The 26109-nt window shown below is 45.9% G+C and overlaps 3 protein-coding genes across 4 annotated transcripts in view; all 3 read right to left on the reverse strand.

The window, feature by feature from the left end:
• The window catches only part of LOC311368656 (uncharacterized protein), a 26418-nt gene extending 13584 nt beyond the window's left edge, over positions 1-12834 (reverse strand). Inside the window, exons 1-10 of the mRNA XM_084487456.1 lie at positions 12482-12834; positions 3951-5940; positions 3716-3777; positions 3373-3408; positions 2518-2973; positions 2153-2332; positions 1809-1945; positions 957-1507; positions 695-838; positions 122-220 (exon numbers count right to left, since the gene is read on the reverse strand). Coding sequence (XP_084343582.1) covers positions 122-220; positions 695-838; positions 957-1507; positions 1809-1945; positions 2153-2332; positions 2518-2973; positions 3373-3408; positions 3716-3777; positions 3951-5940; positions 12482-12666 — 3840 coding nt within the window. The 5' untranslated portion in view covers positions 12667-12834. The remainder of the gene's footprint in view (positions 1-121; positions 221-694; positions 839-956; positions 1508-1808; positions 1946-2152; positions 2333-2517; positions 2974-3372; positions 3409-3715; positions 3778-3950; positions 5941-12481) is intronic.
• Positions 12835-15176: 2342 nt separating this feature from the next.
• On the reverse strand, positions 15177-18407 carry LOC311368230 (type I phosphatidylinositol 4,5-bisphosphate 4-phosphatase-A-like). Its single transcript, XM_084487017.1, has 7 exons — positions 18175-18407; positions 17252-17445; positions 16664-16770; positions 16217-16328; positions 15741-15793; positions 15564-15654; positions 15177-15323 (listed from the first exon to the last, which is right to left on the reverse strand). The coding sequence occupies exons 1-7, from the start codon at positions 18260-18262 to the stop codon at positions 15180-15182; spliced, it is 789 nt and encodes a 262-aa protein (XP_084343143.1). The 5' UTR covers positions 18263-18407; the 3' UTR covers positions 15177-15179.
• Positions 18408-20741: 2334 nt separating this feature from the next.
• LOC311368836 (palmitoyltransferase ZDHHC3) lies at positions 20742-25566 on the reverse strand. 2 transcript variants are annotated; one of them, XM_084487610.1, is made up of 9 exons: positions 25439-25566; positions 24795-24883; positions 24563-24633; positions 24238-24350; positions 23898-23959; positions 23469-23595; positions 23208-23280; positions 22892-23057; positions 20742-22087 (listed from the first exon to the last, which is right to left on the reverse strand). In XM_084487610.1, exons 1-9 carry the CDS (start codon positions 25561-25563, stop codon positions 21996-21998), a joined length of 918 nt encoding a protein of 305 aa, XP_084343736.1. In that variant the 5' UTR covers positions 25564-25566; the 3' UTR covers positions 20742-21995. The 2 variants fall into 2 exon arrangements, with proteins under 2 accessions (XP_084343736.1, XP_084343735.1); XM_084487609.1 differs by having other exon boundaries at positions 24238-24365.
• Between the last annotated feature and the right edge of the window lie 543 nt (positions 25567-26109).

Genomic DNA, 26109 nt, shown 5'->3' on the forward strand with positions numbered 1-26109 from the left:
TGTTGCTAATAGAGACAAAAGACCAAGCATATGTGAACAAAAAGTTGCAAAGCTTTATACTGTTGGGACATTTTGTGAGGTAGAGACAGGGAGAGGTAGGGGAGGAAGAGAATGTGTTTACCGGGATCTGGGTAACACTGATGGGATTTCCTCCGATCTTCAGCTCCGTAAAACTCAGCAACGCTTTCGCTGCAGTCGCTTGTAGGAAGTACACCGTGGCCTACAGACACATATACAGAGGTCATTTTCTCAGAAACAATTGCTAAATCACATTTAAAACCGGATTTTCTGTAAGGGCATTAGTATAGGCTCATTGTATATTAGGGACCCAAAGGTTTTGGGGTTAATTTAGTTCAGGATGTTAATGGCCACTACAAAATCAACATTATTTCCATAACCAATTCCCTGTTAGACATCCATATATTTAATGCATACATATATATTGCTGCCATGTTGGTTTACATCACGGGAAAACCCAAGGTCATGTGTAAAAGCTGTCATTGGGCACTTGGCAATAAAAACATCAACGCAGTGTGCAACGGCTCATAGGCATTCATGATGTCAAATACCTGACAGTTACGAAAAAGCTTTTCAGGCAATTGACAAAGCCTGATGTATGAAGTGCCTTCTCTTTCTTAGAGTAGCTAGGTGTGGGGGGTCTCCTTTAACTCAAACCACCAGGGTTGACGCTCACCTCTTGCCGATGTTCAGCCAAAGAAATGAATCGTGTTTTTCCCAACTTCTCCACAGCGGAGAACACCTGCTGCTGGGTGACCGTGGAGGGAAGCCCAGACAGGAGCAGGGGAGGGTGGGCCGGTACAAAGCCCAGGAGACCCGACTAGACCCAGGAGACAGAGTTATACACAGATACACAGACACAGGGGAAGTAAGTAAAAGTAAAAAAGTCAAAGGTTTAAATGTGTTGTTCTATTCTATGGGAACACATTCAAACTCACCCCCTGAGGTTTTGCAGATTTTGTTGGTACGCTCTTCTTAGCCAGCACCTTCTTGATTCCCTGGGCAGAGGAAGAGGATGATGAAGAAGGTGGTTCCTTCCCTCCTTTGGTCGAGGAAGAGGATGCCTGTTTCTGGTCATCTTGAGATGAGGAAGATGACGGCTTCTGTTCATCTCTAGACGAAGAAGACTGTTTCTGGTCATCTTGAGATGAGGAAGATGACGGCTTCTGTTCATCTCTAGACGAAGAAGACCGTTTCTTTTCATTTCTAGACGAGGAAGATGTTGACTCTCTCTGTTCATCTCTAGAGTTGGAAGAGGATGGTTTCTTCTCATCTCTAGATGAGGAAGAGGAGGATGGCTTCTTCTCATCTCTAGATGATGAGAATGACTGCTTCTGTTCATCTCTAGATGACGAGGAGGAGGATGGCTTCTTTTGATCTTTAGATGAAGCAGAGGAAGATGATGAAGCGGCCTTCAGCTTGGCCAGCTCTGCCAGCAGCACTGGGGCCACAAGCTCTAGACTGGTGGAGCCTGTGAGGCTCTGGACACCTGGAGGAGAGAAGAGGGAGAAGGAGAGTAAGACAACAGGGAGAAGAGGAGATGGAGTGAAATTAAAGAGGAAGATGAGGCAAGAAAGACAGAAGGAAGAGGAGATTGGAGAAGCAGGAAGTGTCTGAATAGATTTCACTTTGCTTGTATCTAACAATCTTAAATGTTCTTCTCTCTTTGTCCAGATTCATGCACAAGGTCCCTCTACCTGTAACTCTCTCTTCATATAATATACAAGGTCTCTCTACCGCCATCTCTTACTCCCTCGCCATCCATTAGGTCTTTCTACCTGGTCTCTTACCAGAGAATTCCAGGAGTTTCCTGGCCAGCCGTTCTACGCTGGTCTCCTCTTGGCAGTGACCCAAAGACCTCCTATCGTGACTGCGTGACCGTCTTCGCTGAGAGGAGGGGTGAGGGGATCGAGACCCAGAGCGGGACCTGGGAGGATCAAGATCACCATGAATACTCGACCAGTTCAGTTAGCCCATACCAGTTACCACAAGACTACTTATTACTGTGAAATGGTTGTTTGCAGTTACTACCGTTAACCAACAATAATTAACGATGACCAGCACTTTCTGCTGGTCACCGTTGGTTACCGTAACCAACCATTGACAATTCAAAGAATCAAGGTTAACAACTCACTTGCGGGTACGTCTCAATGGTGAATGGGATCGTGACCTCCGACCCCTTCGTGGGGACCCAGATCTTCGCCTAGACCTTCTGGCTGGCGAGGACGGCCTTTTGACACGGTAACGGTCAGAGCTGGAAGAGGAGCTTGAGGAAGAGTTTGAGGAGGAGCGCCACTGGGAGTGGCTTCGACGGCTGGTTATTGAGAAAGATGGAACCAATCACAAAGAGGTGCGGTGGAAGGGCCAGACGGTAGGTCATATTATTATCAATGTGAAGCTTGACTTCAATCATGTATATTATTAAAGTAAGAGAGTGTGGAGTATAGTGGGCATGCATTTGGTGAACTACACCATTGAGATTGAAGGAATATGGGTTACCTGTGGACAGGTCTGGAGCTAAGTGGTGAGCTAGCTCTCCCGCTGGTTTGCTTCCAATCTGGGGATCCTGAACTTGCTGACGACGTTGACCTCTTCCTTCGTGAAAACTTTGACCTTGATATTTTCCTTCCTGAAGACTTTGACCTTGATCCTTTGCTTCCTGAAGATTTTGACCATGATCTTTTCCTTCCCGAAGACTTTGACCTTGATCTCGTCCTCTGTGGAGACTGAGACTTGCCAGTTTCCAAAGTCTTCCTGTCGACTGAAGAGGTGGACTTGTTGCCACAGGAACTTGTCAAAGGAGGTGCAGAGTTTGATGGGGCAGGACCTCCATGACTGGTTGCCGGGAGACTTGGCCCTGAACTCTGGGTGGACGAGGCGGGGACTGCGGTAGTCATGGGGGTGACTACCACCATGGGGTGACTAATCCCATGCTGGGATTTTTCAGGGGCGGAGCTAAAGGAGGAAGATGAGCAGAGATACAGTAAAGCCAAATTCTGTTTTGCCCTGTGTGACGTCATTTAGTTTTCTTGCTGATCGTTGTTAATATGCTACCCATCATTGACAGGTTTGTTCAAACATTCCGACATTCTCCCATTATGGGCTTCTTCCATAGGTATTAATTCAATTAACTTAATTTTAAGAAGAGTAAATGTAGAGCTTTAGTTACTGTAGTGAGCTTTTAAATGTAGCAGAAGATACCCATATACCCATACCATACATCCCAAGAAAACAGAATACACCCATAGCTTGTCAGACCTACTGACCAACTATGATCTCTTGTTAACTATAAACAGAATGATTATCGGGAGTGAGCCTTTGAAAAAAGAACAGACTAACGTCAGTGGGACTTACTCAAGTGTAACTGCATCGGGCTCCCATTCGGAATACCTGGACAAAAACAGACAAAAACAAATTTGCTTAAAATGCTGACATAAGCATGTCAGGCCAGTAGGTGGTGCTAGAACATTAACATTAGGCGCATGCGCATTAATGGACAACTGCATTGTGTAAATCAAGGTCATGATGAATGAGTTTTAAAAAAAGCTTTGTATTCAGTTACCTGAAACCCCATTTCATGTAAAGGAAATACTATGTTTTATAAATACCAATATACATGTGGACCACGCCTCAGACTCCATGAACCACCATTTAAGATGGCTCACTTGTGTAGTTTGAGAGTAGGAGATTTACTGACTGTCTGCTTAGCAGTTGGCAGCTAGCCCGGTGGTCTATGTGCTTCTTGTGGTCCAGCCAGTCCTGAAGGAAACAGACACATAGGAGGCTAAATATCACCCCTTTAACATTCCTGGTTACCATTGACGTTCATATGCTTTCAAGTAAAAATAAACCTTGAATAGGTGGAACAACACTTGAAATGTATATTTACCTAGCTCCCACAGGGAGTGATAACAAACCACTGACGTACTCACCTTCATGCCAACACAGGGTTTGTTACAGAGACTACAGGTGTGAGGGAAGAGATCAGGTGTGTCGCCCATGTAGTCGCTGATCAGGGCCGCTGTTAGCATCCTCTTGCCGGCTGGCTTGACTGGCGGAGGCCTCTGTATGGACACGTCAGACGCAGGAGGGGGCCTCTGGTTCGTAGGGATGGACTGAGGGCTGAGAACTGCTCCTGAATCAGTGCCTGGAGTTGGTCTGAGAATGGAAGTCCCTACACCTGGAGCTGCTTTATGTCTGGTAGTTCCGGTGCCTGTAGGTGGTCTGAGACTGGTAGTTCCAGCACCTTGTGCTGGTCTCTGACTGGTAGTTCCAGCACCTGGGGTTGGTTTGTGACTGGTAGTTCCTACACCTGGAGCCGCTTTGTGTCTGGTAATTCCGGTACCTGGGGTTGGTTTATGACTGGTAGTTCCTATGCCTGGAGCTGGTCTCTGATTGGTAGTTCCTACGCCTGGAGCTCCTTTGTGACTGGTAGTTTCAGTGCCCATGGTTGGTTTGTGACTGGTAGTTCCGGTACCTGGAGCCAGTCTGTGACTAGTGTTTTGGCTCGAGGAACTTCCCATCAAGCCACTTTCAATTAGGCTTCTGGGCCTGATACTAATGCGGTGGGGTCCTCTATCTTTGTCTTCTTCCCAGATACCCACGGTATATTTACTAGTATGTCCATATTCAATCACTTTACTCGGCTGCTGAAAGGCAGAAGGAGCTTCCACCGCACGCTTCCCATCTGCCCCAAGTCCTACCGTGGTTTCTGGGGCACGCAGGCTGCCTTGTGCCTGGTGGACCCTGCTTGACGGAGAAGCAGTCAACGACCTGTTCACCTTCTTTTGGATGATGTCTCGCACCAGGTAAGGTTGGTTGGCGGGGGAGAGCTGGTCGTCTGGGTAAGCACACGGCACCTCCAAGTCCTCTTCTTGAAGGTCGAAGCGCTTGAGGATGTCCATGGCCGATTCACATGTATATCTGGCCTGGCTGTATGCAGCATTCTTGGATGAGGAAGGGCAGTCGGATGGTACGTGCTCCCCTGACCATCTGGTAGATTGTCCAGAGCCAGCTACTGTACTAGAAGGCTTGCTACTGCTGCCAATGTTACCAGCTTCCCCAATTGAATAACGAGAGTAATTGGATGGGTGTGTGATGTTTGGTGCAGAGTGAGAGGAGGATGGATCAAAGTTATAGGAGGTGTCACTCGATTTTGTTTGGTAGCTTGACGGCAAGTTGGAAGCACCTCTTACAATGCCACTTGGCACTGTATTTGGGTATCCAGAAAAAGATCCTTGGCAGATGGGTGTTGACGATGTATAGCCAGTGGGCCCCGAACCCAGAGATACCTCAGGCCAAGCAGTTACGAGAGTATTCTGGTCTCGCGCCGGCTTCTTTAATATCGATCCTCTGGCTTGTTTGATGTGGATGTCACTCTTAAACTCAGTGGCTGGCTGACTCTGACCAGGGATGTAGCCCACAGACCCGGGCTGCATCGATGGTTGAATGTTGCTGGGATTCATAGAAGTCCTGAAGGAGGCACCAATAGATGCAGGGGTTGAACCAGGGACCATGTGAGAAGGCTCTCTCACATTGCCAGGGTCTACCTTGGCACTTGGAGGTGGGTAAAGTGAACAATCCTGGCTCTCTAAGGAACAGGGGTTATACAGTTTGTGGGACATGTTTGCAACCTTCAGAAGGTTCAGCAGATTGATGGCCGTCGCTGTAGGGGAAGGGGCTTGTGTGGATACAAAGCAGGGAGGGGTGTTGGAGACAGACCTCGAGGCAGCGGCTCGGCCCCCGGCAACAATAGCGTTGCTGATTTGAGACAGAGCTAGCTGGGTTTTAATCCGTTCCAGCTGAAGACAAGCTGCCTGCTGTCCAATCAGGAGAGAGCTCCCAGGGAGCCCTCCAATCAGGGGGCTCAAAAGAGGACCGGGAACAGGAGGAGGCCCACTACGGTCCGAAAGCAAACCAAAGCTGAAAAAGGTTAGAAACAAAAACACAAAGTTATACAGATGGATCGAATGTTGACATTTTTGGATCAAGTTATCGGCGTCATCAGGACACCTCTGGTGAAATGATCCACGCTGGTCTGGTTGTGTCAAAACATGAAGAGCCTTATTCTCAGTGCACTGTAAAAACTGAACATCAATGTAATTCACTCATCTTTATATCCCTTTCATATATATATATATAATATATTATATATATATACCGCTTTCATATATATATATATATATATATATATATATATTATATATATACCCCTTTCATCAGGGCTTGCATCCAACTCCACCACGCCGGCTCAGCTGTCATTTGTTCAGGGTTTTTGCCCGACATTTATCTCTTAAAATAGTGGGTTGTTTAAGTTCTACATGTCTATCCCTTTATCTGATAAGTTTACAATCCAAGCTCTGGTTTCCTGTTTTGCTCAACCCTCTCTTTTCTGTTTTCTGCAGAGCACTGACCACTTCAGCACATTACAGTTTTTGCGTAACATTTGTATATGTACGTGTGTGTGTGTGTGTGTGTGTGTGTGTGTGTGTGTGTGGGTGTCACCAAATTCTGGGCCCTAAATACAAGAAGTCCAGATTCTTAGAAAATAAGAAAAAAAAATAATAATAATAAGTTAGTCAGAACCTGACTTCCTCAATTTTGTCTTCTCTCCCTGTCTTTCTTCACCAGACTTCAATTTATTTAACTGTGGCTGTGACATATTGCCGCATGACATTTAGTTATGTTATTAAACTATTTCAACAACAATCAAAAAATACTTAAAACAAACAAAACAAAAAAAAAATTATACAGAATATATTCAGTGATTATTGAGCGCTCTTAATCACTAATATAGGTCTTTACTTCGTCAAGCTCTTAATGACACAACTTCATTACTCGGCAAATGTAGTGCAGCCTAATAGTAAAAAAATAATAATGGTTATGTGTGTGTATATTATCTTATCTTTATCTTATTTTCTTGTTCTTTTCTCTTGGTCGAGAGTTTTGAATGAGAATCAGTCACCGTTGATTCCCACGTGGCGCATGGAGATGTGCTACTTCAGGCAACGAGATGCGTTGTTTCAGCCGGGTTGAAAAAAAGATGCGGGTCTCTCAGCAGGGCAAACCTTGATCAGATGTCTTGCAAGGCTGGTGGGCGCACAGTCTTCTCGAACCCAGGGCAATCTCCAGATGGCAGGCCTCTTTTCAGTCCTCTCTCTTCAAGACAGTGTCACAGCACTAAATGTTCGATTTCAACTTATTTCTAAACTGTTCGTATAGACTCTGCGTTGTGTATTTTTTCGTCGTAGTAGTAATTCTTGAAGTGGAAATCAAGGCAACTGGTTGGTTGACCGGTTGGATCAGAGGGTCGAATAGATGGAGATCTATTCAAATATATCTTAGTGTAGGTGGTGAGGAGCAGTCTCCTGACGTGCTCCTTGGCTGTCAATCCCTCTTCTCACCGAACACACGAAGGTTTGTGGCGAGTATTATAATGAAGAAAATGTGAATAACAAAAGAACAGAAGCAGTCTCTCCCTTGATAAGGGATATGGCCCTGGCTATGTTCCAGGCGGCCTGGTTGGTTCATCCTCGTTGGGACATAACAAATGGAGGAATGTTGAAAATAACACCTGGTACCAGTAGGAGAGTCACTCACTCGTTCATAGATTTAAGAAATGTGAAGACAGAGAGACACTGACTACTCTACAGTAGAAAAGGTAAAGTTAGATACGGTAACATGGACTCTTTTTGCATTGCAGTAATTAAGTTTAGATTTCTAGTCGATGTGCTCTTGCTAGAAAATACGTAGACACACGTAAGACATAAGACATGTTTAAATACTGTCGGTTGACATCATCGTCGTCTTACTTGACTTAAGGTGTTGCTTTTGGTTGACTCGGATACACATCTTCCGACGTTTGGTTTCAAATGCTAGATACAGCAGCACGGGTGACCTGTTCACCGTCCTCATCACACGACGGATACAGATAAACGACTACCTGGCTCATCTTGTTAAAAAGAGGATCCTGCATTGTAGCGTTATCTTGGAGTAGTGCAATCTTCCGGTCTCTTAGATCTTACGAGCTGTGTACGCCAGTTAACACTCTCCGGAGAGGCAAAATAAGTACATGAAAAACACTATAACATTATCAACAACGACAATAAGAGGAATAAATATTAACTCTTTTTAAAAATAATTTGACTGAACAATATCTGAAACATTAAACGGAAATACATTTCTTTCTATTGAGAGTCCCGCCCTCTCTAGGCAATATCTCATCTGGAGCACCCCTATCGCGTTCGGTTGTGAGATGAACGCCTGACAGTCAGTAAACTTACAAAGTAAGTGTGAACCCATTGTGATCCAAGGACCAAACTATTGATTTATTGTTTACTTTAACTCTATGCCTTTATATGGAATAAAACCATGTGATGCTGCAGTCTTTACCCTGCCATCCAGACGATGGTGCTTTTCTCTCAGAAGACTGGTTAGTTGGTTTATTCGTCTGTTTTAATTAAATCGTTGATATTCTGTTATGGACCTGACAAAATGCTATTTAGAAACAAATACCATTTTTTTTCTTTTAATAACACACACACACACACACACACACACACACACACACACACACACACACACACACACACACACACACACACACACACACACACACACACACACACACACACACACACCACTCTTCCTCCCCGTCTTACCCTATGAAACACGTGTGCTCCAATATGATTGGGGGGGGGGGGGGGGGGATTATGGGGAAACCAGACACTCAATCTCAAATTAGCATCTGTCATTGAGTCGGAATGCTTCTAGAATGATCTAGTTCCAAGAGTTCTGGAACTGAACTTTCACCTGTGGTAGACCAGTTTCAGAGGCAGAAGTTTGTGTTTCTATGTTTCTGCTCTGGCCCTCACCCTGACAGCATATTTCAGACCAGGGCGTTGAAGCTCGATTCTGGGTGGTGTTCGGTGCATTCATGATCTAGCTCATCTGATATGTGTGAAAGGACATCACATCATAAGGCCATCGAAGGGACATCTCTCTGTGATTGGTTCATCTAGCTAGCCCAGCATTCATTGAGTTATGAGGACCTAGTGTTGCAAGTAATTAGATATAATATGACCTAAAGATATGAGGACCTAGAGTTATGAGGACATATAGTTAGTAGGACCTAGAGTTAGTAGGACATAGAGTTATGAGGACATAGAGTTATGAGGACCTAAAGTTATGAGGACCGAGAATTATGAGGACATAGAGTTATGAGGACCTAGAATTAGGAGTCGTGGAGCAATTATACCTCTGAGAAAACAACCCTGACCTGACATGACTTTTGAATTGGACTTTGAATGCGCACCTTATAAAAGCTCAACGAATTCAGATGACGTGATGGCCAGCATGGTGCAGGGCTGGGCGTGATTGGCAGCTGCTCATGTGACGTGGGTATGCGGTTTCTCCGGGGTTCCTTTCCTTATTGCATCAGCTGTGCCCTCACTGGAACGTCTGGGGGCAATTTTTCACGGTTTCAAATAGCGCCCGCTGCGATGACATCTGTCAAAGGCACAAATCTCTGTGCGGCGTTTCGGCAGGCTGAACGTGATTGGCGCTTTGACAGTCCCAAGCCCGCCAGAGGCTAGTGTCTGCTTGTAGAAGACAGGAATGCAATCTCTAATCTAAAGGAGACTGTGAGTGTAGATGAAATCAGAGAGAGAGTACGTTAGCGTCGATTCAAATAGATAGAAAGCTACCTATTGCACGTTATTATTAGTAAAGTAAAGTGAGTTGGTTGAGTGTTGAGAGAATGAGAATATATAGTTAGTTATTCTAGGTTGGCTTTTATAGTTAGTGTCTGTTAAAAAGAGACTTCAAGTTAAAAGAGCGTATGACTTTATTGCAGGGTTGTGGGGCAGATTGTAACACTAGACGTCTAAGGCCCCATTGAGATCGGGGCGTAGGCCAAGTCCTAAAGTGCTAAATTAATCTGATAAACCAAACGGATCGTCCGTCTTCAAGGACGCGCAAGTGTGCGGCCTCCGGGGATCAGTTAGAGGCCTGGCAAGCCTGCTGGTAAACAGAGACACAAATGATACCAAGAGCTGCTTGAGGAGTGTCTGCAATCAACAGCTCTTAAGCTACCGGAATTACCACCTTCTGACACCCATGCTAATGCTATCTAAGTGGTAGTAATGTCGGAGGAGATGACAGAATTCCTAAAAAAAAATAGACACTTCACGCCAGCGATAGAGGCATAGAGAGAGCATAGATACACATACAAAATATCACGATTGAAGATTAAGATACTTCTTATTTTTATTTATACTACTATCAAGTACAAAGTGGCAGTACATTGTGTGCGGTGCTATGGTGCATGCGTGAATGGCAATCTGCATTTTAAAAACCTTTTCATCCTATTAAATGTATTTAAAGGCTTGCCGCTAAATACACCAAATCACTTTCTCACTATGACCCCAAAGGAAACACAACGTTACACTCGACCCCAAACCAAAGCGCGTCGGCTGAATGTGTGCGTGTGGGCATGCGTGTGTCAGTCTGTCTGTGTATCTTAGGTTATATCATCACACCGCAGCTTCTCTTACTGCTGACTTTTGATTTTTCGTCACTGTAATGCAGAGGGCTATCCTCACACACACACACACACACACACACACACACACACACACACACACACACACACACACACACACACACACACACACACACACACACACACACACACACACACACACACACACACACACACACACACACACAGGCATGTGCTCCCAGAAACACACACTAATAATACCCAACCCTGTATAAAGTGATACGACTTATTTTAGCACAGCAAAAACATTTAGTCTCGGAGAGAGAGTGGTAGAGAGACTATGAGAAACTCATATAGAGATAGAGACGATGTGAAAAGGAGAGCGAGACAGAGACCTATACTTGGAGGAATCTGTGGAACTCAGCGATGAAGTGCAAACGCACAACGGGGAGAGGACCGACCAATAGGAGAGCAGATCGCTCTCAACAGAACACTTCCTAATTGAAGACCAATGAAGTGCAAAGAAATGCAATGCACATAATATAAAGCAACTGCACTCTGTTGTCACAATATGGTCTGATGGGAGAGAGAGCGAGCGAGAGAGAGACGCATGGGGAGAGGGAGGGAGAGAGACAGAGACAGAGAAAGAGAGACCAGTAATCCCCTCCAATCATAAATCTGTAATGTACTGAGCAGGCCGAATTCATGCTAATAAACGCTAATGTAGCATCAGCTGCCAACTCCCTAGTAGGACTTTCTGGTCCTTGGCTGCGCCTTGGTTCTTAACACAAGCTGGCGGTTAGGTTTATATGGCCAAAGACGAGACACACAGCATGAAACTTCTGTTGACGGTTGCCAACATCAACACATATGGATCAGAGGAGCCTTGAAGTTCACACACACACACACACACACACACACACACACACACACACACACACACACACACACACACACACACACACACACACACACACACACACACACACACACACACACACACACACACACACAGCGGGCTCATTTCAGTAAATATCCGCGTGTCAGCATCGGAAAGGTTTACGAGGACGAGAGTTCCCTACAGCGCAAGGTCATCACAGGCATGTTTGACACAGCACATGATACTCTGGGAAGGCTTTTCCTTACTCCACTAACCTAAACTAAGAGTTAACGTTTTTTTTTATTATCTAAGCACTTAACTCTAAGTATCCTGTTCACACGTGCAATTATCCACCTCAAACACACAGATACATTGATATGAAGCACACATCTCGACACACACACACACACACTTTAAGATGGTCTTCTTTTAGGCATAAGGGCAGATGGAGTGTGAAAATAGCATGCGCAGTTAAACCTTCAGTGCATGTTAATAGCACCATTTGCTCACATGCCAACCACCTAAACCACGGACCTACAACACAGAAGTAGAACACACAGAACATAGACACTGAAAACACAAGGAACAGCAACATAGAAGTACAACAGAGAGCATAGACACTGAAAACACAAGGAACAGCAACATAGAAGTACAACAGAGAGCATAGACACTGAAAACACAAGGAACAGCAACATAGAAGTACAACAGAGAGCATAGACACTGAAAACACAAGGAACAGCAACATAGAAGTACAACAGAGAGCATAGACACTGAAAACACAAGGAACAGCAACATAGAAGTACAACAGAGAGCATAGACACTGATAACGTTCAGTGTTCTGTGATGACACAAGGAGCAGCAACATAGAAACAGAAGTGATAGAAGAGCCTGCTGTGTGCGTGCTTGTGTGGCCTGTTTGACTCAGTTTCCTGTATAGCTTCCTGTTGCGTTCTGTCCCTCTAGACAGAGGTCATGACCCCAGCTTCTCTCCTCCTTGGCTCAGAGGGAATACACTACAGGTTGCTTTGATGACTGTGTGTGTGTGTGTGTGCGTGCGTGTGTATGCGTGTGCGCGTCCTCACCGGCGTGCGTGCGCCACGCCTGCGTGCCGGAGGTACGGTGGCTTGGCGGGGGTCCGCCGGGCGATCTTGCCGATGGGTAAGGTCCCCGGACCCCCCTGGACCGCGTCATGGAACCGGGATCTCCGGGTGCGCCGGGACCCTCGACCACCTGCTGGGCTCATGTCGGACCCCTTCCTGTCCATCATGGTCCGGGACCACCCGTGTGTGTATATATATATATATATATATATATAATAAAACTTATACACAGTGTATCCACAAACACTAGTCCCAGCCGGACTCTGCAGCAGGTGACGACCAGTCGGAGAACATCAGAACCTTCCTGGCCGTGGGTCAGAACCTGAAGAGCCAGAGCAGCCTTGGGGTCCTTCCCTGGAGAGCGGCACCTGGAGTACTCCCCCCCCCCCCCCCCGAGGGTCACAGCCTGACCGGTGATCACAGCCCCCCGCCGGCCCGGAGAACAACGTCCCTCTGACCAGGACCAGCCGCCCCGACGCTCCCGGATCCCAGAGCCTCCTCCAGAACTGAGCGTCCACGGGGGACGTCCCCCTGTCCCACTGGTGTTGGGAGCCCTCACTGGGGTCACATGTCAGAAGGGAGGGAGGGAGGCGGGCGAGAGAGAGAGAGAGAGAGAGAGAGAGAGAGAGAGAGAGAGAGAGAGAGAGAGAGAGAGAGAGAGAGAGAGAGAGAGAGAGAGAGAGAGAGAGAGAGAGAGAGGAATGTAGCAGCTGTGGAATGACAGAAGAAATTCCTTCTTTCTAAGATCCAGAATCAATCTATCCATTCATCCGTCCATCTGTCCATCAGTCTGTTTGGCTGTGTGTCCGTCAGTCCATCTACCTATCCACTATCTCTATCTGATCTCTCGCTCTGTCCGTCCACATTTTTAATCACACATAATGGTGGGGAGGTAAAGCACTAACAGAGGGAGAGGCAGCTATGTAGATATATAGAGAGGCAGATAGAGAAAGATAGTGTTTTACAAGTGAATATGGTTTACTAGCCTAAAGTGTTAATGCTATTATAAACAGAGCTTAGGGAAACCCTACAAAAACCTTAGCTGCTCAGTGAAATCTTCAGCAGCTGTAGACCCAAACCCACACACGCACCAGACAAAGTATTGTGAGAGTCAAATAAGCTGTTCAAAGGCCTTTTTAGTATCAAAATAGGAAGGAACAAACCATACGTACATTAAGTCAACCACACCACGCATAAAGAATACACATTTAGCCACTAGAATTAGCCGTTAGAATGCAGTGCAACAGGTTTTAGAGCGAACCAACACAAACCGCCGCTAGAGGGCGCCACAGTCCTCGCGTCATTGTGTTGGATAACAAATAAACCACATAGAAAGGTACTTATACGTTTAAGGTTTCATTTACACAGTGCCTTCAGCTATACAACGACAACATTTCCGCCAAGAACAAGATTTATTTTCAAAATAAAGTGCTCATTGACATTGAAAGACAAATATAAACACATCTAAATAAATGCCCAAGTTATATTTTGATTCCCAAGGGAATAAAGAAGAATGTTTTAATTCCTGTATTATGGGTTGGATAGTGAGGTCCCTTCATAAGTAACTTGTTTCAGTTTAAACATTGATTGCATTGATCTATTAGTAAGTCAGACTCCCAGATAATCTAGCAAGATACGTAAGAATCGATTCATCCTCTTCATTCATTTATCAAGGTTTACAGGAAGCTGCTTAGAGACTTCTGATCAGTGGACCCACATGAAAGGAGAAATGTCATATTTTACATATACTGGCAATGACACTGAAATATACGTCCCTTATGTCTCCCACTGGTCCATACAATTTATCTCCAGGATCTGTATATTCCATTATAAAATCAAGAAGACGGCACATACTCAACCTCAGTGCGAAATGATAGTGTGATATTATTGATCATGTGGCGTATCAGGAGATAATGATCCCTAGAATAAAGCTGAACTAACAGCTGATTCCACAGTTAGCCAGTCAGGGCTTGGCCTCCTAACGGAAAGTTAAAAACAGACGGTCAAAGTGCTAATGCGAGGGGTGCCACGATGCCTCAAAGTAAAGACCCACTTGGACGGTTTGGGTCTGTCTGTGGGTTATAGAGTTATATAACTAGAGCAGCAGACCCATGGTCCAAGCAGGGTAATGTAATACGCTCTGACTGGCTCCATACTGGCACAATCTAGTATAAATGGACTCAATCTGGCAAGAGCTGAGTCTAACTGGCTTGAACAGACTAAAATCCACTTGGACAGGCTCAAACCGGCACAAGCTGCATAATATGAACCAAATGAGAACATTAAATGCCCTGTGATTGGTTTAAAAGTGTCTGGTCGACACCCCTGCACCATCACATTGAGGGCTGTGGTTGGCTAGTGTTTTTCAGGATATTTGGAAGATAGATCATTCTGTATACACCTACCCATCCATCTTCTAATCGATGCATCTATCCCTCTCTTAATCAATTCACCTCCTAGACATTGAGATTACTCGTCATCTCAAACGTTCGTCCACTCATTATGTTCAGCTCTCTCTCTCTCTCTCTCTCTCTCTCTCTCTCTCTCTCTCTCTCTCTCTTCTCTCTCTCCTCCTCTCTCTCTCTCTCTTCTCTCTCTCTCTCTCTCTCTCTCTCACTCTCTCTCTCTCTCATCTCTCTCTCTCTCTCTCTCTCTCTCTCCTCTCTCTCTCTCTCTCCTCCTACACTACATTGGACAGTGGTTGGCTGATCCGGAGACATCTCCAGTAAAGGGTTCTCGCCAGGGAGTACAGAGCCAGCACCAGCATCAGGACCCAGGCCGCATAGATCCCTCTAGAATGCTGGGCTGCAGACCATGTCCCCGCCTGCGCACCACACACACACACACACACACACACACACACACACACACACACACACACACACACACACAGGTCAAAAGAGATTAAGCAAATATATATAAATATAATAATAATATAACACACACACACACACACACACACACACACACACACACACACACACACACACACACACACACACACACACACACACACACACACACACACACACACACACACACACACACACACACACACACACACCATGAGTCCAGCAGTCGAGGCGGCCAACACCAAGTAGAGCAGGAGGCACAGCAAGCTCCTCCTCCTGGGGTACCGATGGCCAATAGAAGAGCTGCAAATCGGACGCAGGAAGTGGGTTAGACAAACTGGAAGCCAATCACAACACACACACACACACACCAGGGCGGAAGGACTTACACTTTGTGGCAATGTGGACACCTGGCGAGGGTTCTGTCAGAAAACTCTGTCCACTGAGAGAGAGAGAGACACACAGAGACAGAGAGAGAGAGAGCATGAATTTGAAGGTATTAAAAAGTGACACATTATACCACCGGGTGTGAGTGGGATCAGCCGTTACACGCCGTTTGGAAAATCTGCCTCTTCTGACATCACAATGTGGACGCGTCCACCTAGATGTGTGACGGATAGATGAGCAACGTTTGCTACGGTCCGCTGGGTAGGGCCGGTAGACTGATCTATCCAGCGCACACCTAGGTGGACACGCCCACCTGTGATGTCAGAAGAGGCTGATTTTCAAAACGGCTTGTGACGACTACTCACACCTGGTGGCATAATGTGTCCCCTTTAAGTGTAGATTGGTGTGTGCACCAGGTTTGTATACACGTGTGTATACGTGTGTGTGTGTGTGCGTGTGCGTGTGTGTGCGCGCGTACCAGGAATGGGTTAGCACAATGTCCACACAGGACCCTGATCCCGACAGGCTGGCTGGGGGGCTCTGGGCTGTCTGGCGCCGGGTGCACTGCTCCCAGGTTGATGATGCGTTTACTAGGGAACAGTTAACAGTTAGCAGCATCAAACAGTCCATCAGCACACACACCCGTTTTGTCCCACAATGGTGTCTTTGTGTGTGTTTGTGTGTGTGTGTGTGTGTGTTTGTGTGTGTGTGTGTGTGTGTGTGTGTGTGTGTGTGTGTGTGTGTGTGTGTGTGTGTGTGTGTGTGTGTGTGTGTGTGTGTGTGTGTGTGTGTGTGTGTGTGTGTGTGTGTGTGTGTGTGTGTGTGTGTGTGTGTGTGTGTGTGTGTGTGTGTGTGTGTGTGTGTGTGTGTGTGTGTGTGTGTGTGTGTGTGTGTGTGTGTGTGTGTGTGTGTGTGTGTGTGTTACCAGTAGGGCCGTGGGCAGGCGATCCTCTGGGACGTGACCTTGCAGATGAGCAGACAGTTACAGGGACAGCGCACGTACTTCTTCCCCACTGGAGCGTTCTTTATGGGCTGCGCACACACACACACACACACACACACACACACACACACACACACACACACACACACACACACACACACACACACACACACACACACACACACACACACACACACACACACACAGTGAGACCCCTGTAGTTACCGCAATCAATCCACAAGGTGGCAGTATAGTTGTATATAAACGAGGATAAATGAGTCACTTGTACAGTTTATCTGAATATTATTACACAGATCTAATGAGCATCCACGTTTTAGTCACTCGTCAAACAGTTCCACTGAATTCAGACACTTCATTAAGGATCAGGTAGGGTTTAGGGGGGCGTCCTGCTCAAGGTCTGACTGGACATTGGGGATTGGACCCAGAACATGTAAGATGTCCCCCCCCCCCCCCCCCCCTCCTCCTCCTATGAACAGCTGAATTGACAGATGGTGTCCGTCGTTCCTTCCGTTGTTGACGGGAGGACGAGCGGCGTTTCCCAGGACTCACCGTGGCCTCATTGCAGACGCTGCACTTGACCACGTGCTGGTGCCCCTTCCCCTCCACCGAGATGGAGCTCTGGCACACGCGGCAGCTCACCCCCACAGAGGCCCCCTCGTCTGGGCTGACCCCGGGGAGGGAGTAGGGGGGGGGAGGCTCCATCATGTCAGCCAGGGAGGAGCTGGGGAAGGGAGACTCAAAGTCTGTTCAGGGGGAGGAGAGGAGAGAATAGGAGAGAGAGGTTAGGGAAGGAGGCGGAGAGAGTACATCTTATATTCTAAAGCAGCTGCGTAGTACACAAAAACATATCCGTTATCAATATTGACTTATTAATAATTGATAATTATGATTAATTATTAAAGTAATTTAAGTGGACACGTAGTAGTGTCCTGTGGTATTGGTTGAGGAATCTGCTGTAATTGATGGACAATAAACCAGCTGAATCATGTGTAAAAAATAAATGGTGATAACTGTGATAACAGATTAATCTCCAGCGAAGCAGTGAGGCGTGTTATAGAATCTATGTTAACAGCTGGATGCACCCCAAAAAAACACCTGACACAACCTGAAAGTAGTAGTAGGAAGTGAAACCAGGAACCACTGAAACTCATGATCTCATCTGTTGAAACCATCCCCTTTTAGAATCCCTTTACATGCACTTTATAATATAGATATGATAGTTATGAGCCTCGGCCTCCTACATAAGACAGATATATATGAGGTTATAGAGATACTGTATCATCGTGCGGAAATGAACTTCGACCAGCTCAAATACCTGTAGTACATACTCATTCAGAACTACTTTGAGTACTTCTCAGTGTACAAAACACAAGATCCCAGCATTGAAGAGACGGATCGCACTTCAGTTTTGCCTCTCGTTCCCATCTTCTTATTGCAGTTATTGCATGTTCAAGTGAAGACCAGACACTTACTGTGCGGTTTGGGTCGACGAGAGCTGTAGGAAGTGCTCGGACTGTTTTGTGGATCAGACAGCAGCGGCGACCTCTCCCCGTCCGCCATGGTCACCGACCCTTCAGACTAGGCACTGTCCGGCCAAGGGCTTCCCAAACCCGGTTTGAAGACAGAATCGGTGGAGGAGGATATATGACAATATGACAACATGGGCTAACGATCGTCTCTCTGGCGTTCACGTGACTCTCTCAGAACGAAGACGGAAGTGAAAACAGCAAACAAAAACAAAAGTCACATGACCGTGTATGACTGTGCTGTCGACTGACTCTGGGCTCAGCCAATCAACGGTCTCAGCGGTGGGAGTGGGCGTAGCTGGACAAGTTTGGGGCGCGTTCCAAATGCTGTTCTTTGGAATCTAACTAAATACAATTAAATATGTGATATTTCTGAACTGACATTTTAAGACCAAGCAATAATGTTTAATAGCAATAATGTTTAGAATAAGCAATACATTCTCCTTACATGTTGCGAGAAGTGATAAATACCATTTCTTTATGTATAATGGTCATCAATACAGTATTTCCCTATACAGTCTTCCAACATACTCATGATCACATGACATGTACACATTTAAAATCTGCTTTTACAACACACACAAGGCACTGAACAGAATTGTTTGCAAGACATTTTTTTACTTCCAGTTGCAAGAAGCAGAGAGCAGCATTTCAGTAATAATCATAATAACAATAGTAACAATAATAACAACAATAATAATAATAATAGTACACAGGATCAAAAACACAACCCAAACGTCAGATAGCTCCAAAACATCATTCTGAGGCCTGATATTGTAGAAAATATGAAATTGTTTTGTTGATAGAGCAACTACGTTCAGTTTAAGCACAATACCAGATGAGTATGAACTAGTCATCTTACGGCCCTCCAGAATAGCAACTTCCTGCTTCTAAAGTAAAAGTCCTCTTGTGTCATTTGGGTGTCCACCCCGATGTTACAGCCACATATTATATTATTAATCATAAACACACGATCACATTAGCTTCATCAATGGTTGTAGCACAGGAAACCTACGAGGACTTTTACTTTGTAAACTCGGAAATGTACCACATCTGCACAACGGTCAAACCTCCCCTCCCTTCACTGTCGGCCCACCAAGGGAGAGACGGCCCATGTAGTCACTCACACAAGTGTCACACAACCGTACAACAACAGCAATCCTGAACAGCCAATCAAACAGACAGAGCTGGATGTAACCAGGGACAGGGGGGCGGGGGTTGCACAAGCCCCCCCTCGCCCTCCCCACAGTTACCTTTGTGAAGTATTCATCCTCTGTACTAGACCGGTGTGGACCCACCACTGGGTACAACCAGCCATGTCAGTCATTCACTGTTGATTGCGTGACTTTGAGCAGAAGCGGCGGCCCAACGACAGAGAGACGGCGCTGAAGCCCCCGATGGAGTCTACTGGCTACTGTTGAGCAAGATACTCGCGCACATTCCTTCCCGCTGTCATGGTAATTTAATTGACAATGGGGTGTGCCGGTTTTACCGGCATAACGGACCGACATCGCAAAACATGCAAAACGCAGTGCTGGCCCATCCCGGTTGGCAAAACTAGCGCACCCGGTTTTTGTTTTTTTTAACACGTAAAAGCACTTCTACTGCATTGGTCTACGAAATCAGACAAGAAAACCCCTGACCCCTTGAACAATTAGGTTTTTTCTACCTATTTTCTGTTTATCTTTGTAAAACCCTGAGGTTGAGGATTTCTAAAATAGACAAATCTGATCAGGAATTCTATTTAAATAGAATGTGGTCTGGCCGGTCTTAGGAACCAAAATGTTTAGGCAAATTAGGACTTTCGCACCTGGAAAAAAGGCATTTCAACAAACATCCACATATTTTATACACAAGGGTTTTTTTATGTCCATAAACGGACAAAGTCAAACTCAGTAACTTTTCCTTCAACAATATTGCACACATTTCAATATAAAATACATGAATAACTATTTACAGTAAGAACAAGTCAAACCCAGAGCAATCACATCAAGAAAACTGTTTACAATCCTGTTAGGATGAGAGAAATCAGTTACTTTAACGCCTTTTCTTCCAATCTAAACCCAATACTGTTCCAGTTTTGTGCAGAGGCGGCATGGTTGGAATGTACCATTTGTGTCTTTGTTCCCTGAAACAAAGTGGTACCTCCTCTCCCAGTGATCGTAAGCTTGAGCTTATTCTGCTGCTGTTGTTGTTTCAGTACAGTTTGAAACATGGCCTTTGTATAGTGCGTGAGGTGAGGTGAATTTTAACTTAAATCCAGAGTGTACGCTCCACCGTACTATTTACCATTTAGTCATTTAGTAGACACTTTTACTGCAAGGGACTTACAGTGAATTAATCAACATGTCATTAAGGAGCTTGTAGAAGTCATCTTCAGTCTACGGAAGTAGACCATACCATACCATAGTAAACAACAACCAACTCTCTCTGATAGCATAGTTAACAATCAACTCCCTCCCATACCATAGTAAACAACAATCAACACCCTCCCTACCATAGTTAACCACAAAGTCGATAACCTCTCATCCTTAGTAAACAATAGTCAACTCCCTCCCATGTATACTAAAGAATATGGTCAATTCCCTTCATACCATATAAACTTATCATTACAACAGAACAGATAGAACCATGTGCCAAGAACCAATGTCATCTCCATAGTAGGAAATATAAATATCTATAGTCTAATTTAATCTGGGATTTTGGTTATAGTTTGGTGATATATTGTGGAACACTGTATCATCTGCATAAAGCAGGAATGATCTACTTAATACTGGCCTAGTGGAGGGAGATGAACTATTAGTACCTGCCTGATCCCATGATGTTGTCACAAATATCTGAACTAGCGTTGTAACAAATGATGTAACAAATGATGTAACAAACGATGTAACAAATGATGTAACAAACGATGTAACAAACGACCTGACGATTATTTGGTTTGTTAGTCAGGAAAACGGTTTGAATTGTCACAAGTGGACATTTATGACTTTGAATATGTTATGCTTGAATTTAGTTGTTCAGTTCTACACCCTTCTTTTTGTGCTGGTAAAAATGCATAAGATCCGGTCTGAATATGTAAATACCAACAACAATAATCGGTTTGCTAAACTTTGTTCTTGGACTGGAAGTTCCCCTCATCTTGATATGCATTTTAAATAAAGTCATATTTACAAATTATAATACATAAATAAATATTGTTTATCTCTTTGTATAAAGATAGTTTAAGTGATATGGGGACAATTAATAAATAACAGAGGAAACTTAAGTAAATAAATAATTATGTAACAAAAATTAAAGAACCATCCATGATTATGAACCAATAAATAACGCATTGGGTATGAGTTAGAAAAACAATCCAACTCATTAAGACTTCAGGTAAAGGACCATAGCGGTCCGATGGCGGGGGGCCGACGAGGGCCGCATGGGGGGCGGGGGGGGGGGGGGGTGGTGGGGACCCATTCCCCACACAGGAAACAGTAATTCATTGGTCTGCACTCTGAAGTGTAAATGTGGTAAAAATCCTGGGATTCAAGAAAACGCATTAAACACACTCACTCACACACAAACACAAACACCAAACACACACAATCTCGCCGTCACTCTCTCCCCTTTCTCGGATGCTCCTTTAAGGTTAAAGGTCATGCTGGGCTGGGGAAAAAAAATAATCTCCTCCCGTACTCCCCTCACTCAGACTACCTGGGCCGCCCTCGCTCCATCACCCATACAGTCTCTCTCTCTCTCTCTCTCTCTCTCCCGGAGGTCAGAGGTCAGACATCATAGTCGGGCAGGGCGGAGTAGCTGATCCCTCCTGCGGTTGGGGGGTTGGAGTGGAGGGGGAGGAGCCAGAGGAGCATCGACCCTGGAAAGAGAGAGAGCGAGAGCAAGCGAGAGAGAGAGAGGGACAGACAGACAGGGAGAGTGAGAGTGCGTCATTAATGAGCAGGTAGGGGTTAGACATTACAGAAAGATCATTAACAAGCAGGTAAGAGTTAGACAGTACTATTATAGATGATTAAGGAGCATGAAGAGGTTAGACAGTACAGAGTCAGAGACAGGTCATTAAAGACCAGGTTGGGGCTAGACAGTACAGAGAGAGACAGGTTATTAAGGAGTAGGACGGGGTTAGACAGTACAGAGACAGGTCATTAAGGAGCAGGTAGGGGTTAGACAGTACAGAGACAGGTCATTAAGGAGCAGGTAGGGGTTAGACAGTACAGAGACAGGTCATTAAGGAGCAGGTAGGGGTTAGACAGTACAGAGACAGGTCAATAAGGAGCAGGTAGGGGTTAGACAGTACAGAGACAGGTCATTAAGGAGCAGGTAGGGGTTAGACAGTACAGAGACAGGTCAATAAGGAGCAGGTAGGGGTTAGACAGTACAGAGACAGGTCATTAAGGAGCAGGTAGGGGTTAGACAGTACAGAGACAGGTCATTAAGGAGCAGGTAGGGGTTAGACAGTACAGAGACAGGTCGTTAAGGAGCAGGGAGCCTGAGGAGGCATCTTGCTCCATGAAAAGGTTTGGTTGCGGACGTAGAAGTTATAGAACTGACAACACAACACACACACACACACACACACACACACACACACACACACACACACACACACACACACACACACACACACACACACACACACACACACACACACACACACACACACCTCTGCCGAAGACCTCTCGGAGCAGGGGGATCCTGGGCTTGCGTGTGTGCGTGTGCGCGTGAGTGTGCGTGTGTGGCTGGTGCTGCGAGGAAGAGGACGGTCTGTCCTTCATCAGCCTGTTCTTCATCTGCTCCAGAGGGGTCTCGTCTGTTATAATGGACACCAGCTGGTAGAGAGACATAGAGACGAGGAGAGAGAGTGTCAGGGGTCTCTCTATGTACAAACATGTAATTACCATTCTAGTGTGTGTGTGTGTGTGTGTGTGTGTGTGTGTGTGTGTGTGTGTGTGTGTGTGTGTGTGTGTGTGTGTGTGTACCTGATCGTAGAAGATGACCATAACAAACACACCGAACAGCACCGACTCAACAAGCAGAATAATGTAGTGAGCCCTGAGAGAGAGAGAGAGAGAGAGAGAGAGAGAGAGAGAGATTATAATTCATTGTTGTGACGTAGGCTGTATTCATCAGACCAAGAACCCTTCATTCAACGCAGTGCCCCTAAATAAACCAAACTCTCTGTTCCCTCTATCCATCAATGCCTCTCTCTCTCTCTCTCTCTCTCTCCCTCCTGTTCTCACACTATAAGGTGTTTGCTGGGGGCCTCCTCCTCCTCTCCGTCTCCTTCTGCGGCTCCTTCTCTCTCGCTGCGGATCCTCCACACCCAGGCAGACACCACCAGCACCATGGAGTAGAGACTGGCCAGGCCTGGCACACAGAGAGAGAGAGAGACAGAGACAGACAGAGAGAGAAACAGAGACAGAGAGAGAAAGAGATGGACAGAGGCAGACAGAGAGAGAGACAGACACACAGCGAGACAGACAGAGAGAGAACGAAAGAGAGACAGAGATGGACAGAGACGTAGAAAGAGACAGACAGACAGAGAGACAGACAGACAAGAGGAATAATTATTACTATTTAGCTGTCAAACATAGGCAGGGAATATAAGAGTAGTAATAGACAGGGTAATAGTGGTAGCAGCAGCAATAGCAGTTGTTATTCAAACTCACCGGTGTAGAAGAGAAACTGGATAAAGTACTTCTGGTTCAGCTCCCCAACGCAATTATTAATCCTATGAACAAATAGACCATTTATTATCATCATTAACCAGCTAGTCATCACACACACACACACACACACACACACACAGACAGACAGAGGAGTTGGAGGGAGGAGGGGGAGCAGGAGAGATGGAGTGGAGGAGGAGGAGAGATGGAGAGGAGGAGGAGGAGAGATGAGAGGAGGAGGAGAGATGGAGAGGAGGAGGAGGAGAGATGGAGAGGAGGAGGAGGAGAGATGAGAGGAGGAGGAGAGATGAGAGGTGAGGAGGAGCTGCAGGTGAGCTCCTACCAGGGACAGTGGTGGTCCATGCGTCTGATGCAGCGCTGGCAGACCCTGCAGTGATGCGCCCGAGGGGGTCTGTACGTCTCACACCTGCTGCACACCGTCCAGCCTTCACACCCCTTTGGACACACTACCTGTTAGCATCATCACTTCCTGTTAGCATCATCACTACCTGTTAGCATCATCACTACCTGTTAGCATCATCACTACCTGTTAGCATTGACACTTTCTTTGAGCAGAATCTACAAAATGTCTGATGATGTGAATTGCACAGTGATAAAGCCTCGAGTTTGCCAGAGGTAGACAGACGGAGAAACAGACAAAGACTCACCCTTTCATTCATCCTGGATTGAGAGCGAAGATCTGAAAAATCTATAGCAGTCTCTGGTAGTGGTACCATGCCTACACACACACACACACACACACACACACACACACACGGCATAAAACAACTGATATAAATCTAATATATATATAAAATGACATACATTTTAGAACTAACTCAGAACAATAAAGGAATATCCATATGACCACATACACAAACACACACGTTGCGTACTAACCCGGGTCAGAGAAGACCGCCTTGGCGTGACAGGCGAGTAGTAGCAGGAGGATGAGATTGAACACCACTCCGTGTAGACTACACCACACACTGACCACCACGGGACAGAAGAGACATTATTAACACTTGAACAGCACAACTCTAGACCGACGTGACGTGATGTCTCACGCGACGCTTTGACTGACAGTCTCCCATGGCAACCAGATCATGCTGTCGCCTCATGTGTACTGTTGGCTAACAACTGTTACGCGATATCTCCAGAAGAGCTGCATCACACATGGCTATAAATAACAGCGATAACGTTGTAATAACGATGGCGTAACTGAAGGTTTAACGACCGTGCATTTCCGCTAAGGGCTGCAGCCGACAACAGACAGCTGGTTGTAAACAATAAGGCGGCGGAACCAGCAGAGCCAGGCTTCCCCGTGTCCCCATTGAACCAGAACCAGACCACCATCCCCATCCGCACAAGTCACGACTCAAGACAAACAAACCCTCACTCCTTCCCACAACACAAGATCATCAGAATAATATGATCAAATTAGGATTTCATGACTAGAACTGTGGATGCGAGTGAATGAATGGACGCCTGGTAGGTATGGGCTGCGCGGGGACTTTGAACCTCGTTTAAACCACAACACTGACCTCTCCGAGTAGGCCGGGATCAGCACGTACTGGATCACCACGTAGTCGGCGTAAAACACGCTGAAGTAGGTGAGAAGGAGGCAGATGAAGCCGCAGGGATCCCGCCTGAAGCGCAACGCCGCCATCTTCTCGCCTCCCCCCCTTTCCCCCGTTTCCGGGTAACGTCAGGAAGGAAGGGAGGGAGGGAGGGAGGGAGGGAGGGAGAGAGGTAGAGCGAGAAGGAAACGGCTGCGGCCTGCGGGAAGGCGGAGCTAGACGTCAAGCCCCGCCCAGAAAGGTCCAGCCCCGCCCACAATCATATTGTGCATACCTGTTGCGGTTGAGAAGAAGGAAGACTGAAAGTCCATCATGTCGGTCGGAGAGCCTCATTCACATGTAATGAGGAGTTAAATACGTTTTATTGCAGAGCATTGTTGTTATGAAGCTAAACTGTAGGTTAACGTTAGTGGTTAAAACATTTAACGTGCGTGTCTGTTAAATGCAATTAAATTTAACAATTTGTCTGCCTATTTCCCTTTTGTTGTTAATGTTACCCTACTCAACAGGTGCTTCTAGATAACTATGTTACACTTCAAGAAACGTTGGGTTATCCCCAGCAAACATTTCCTCGACCTGCGTGGTTGACTCCGCCGTCGGAGTGTGAATGTGTGCATGGTTGGGTGAATGTCAGT

The sequence above is a fragment of the Micromesistius poutassou genome (assembly GCF_964030765.1).
Source record: "Micromesistius poutassou genome assembly, chromosome: 23".
Taxonomy (NCBI): Eukaryota; Metazoa; Chordata; class Actinopteri; order Gadiformes; family Gadidae; genus Micromesistius; species Micromesistius poutassou.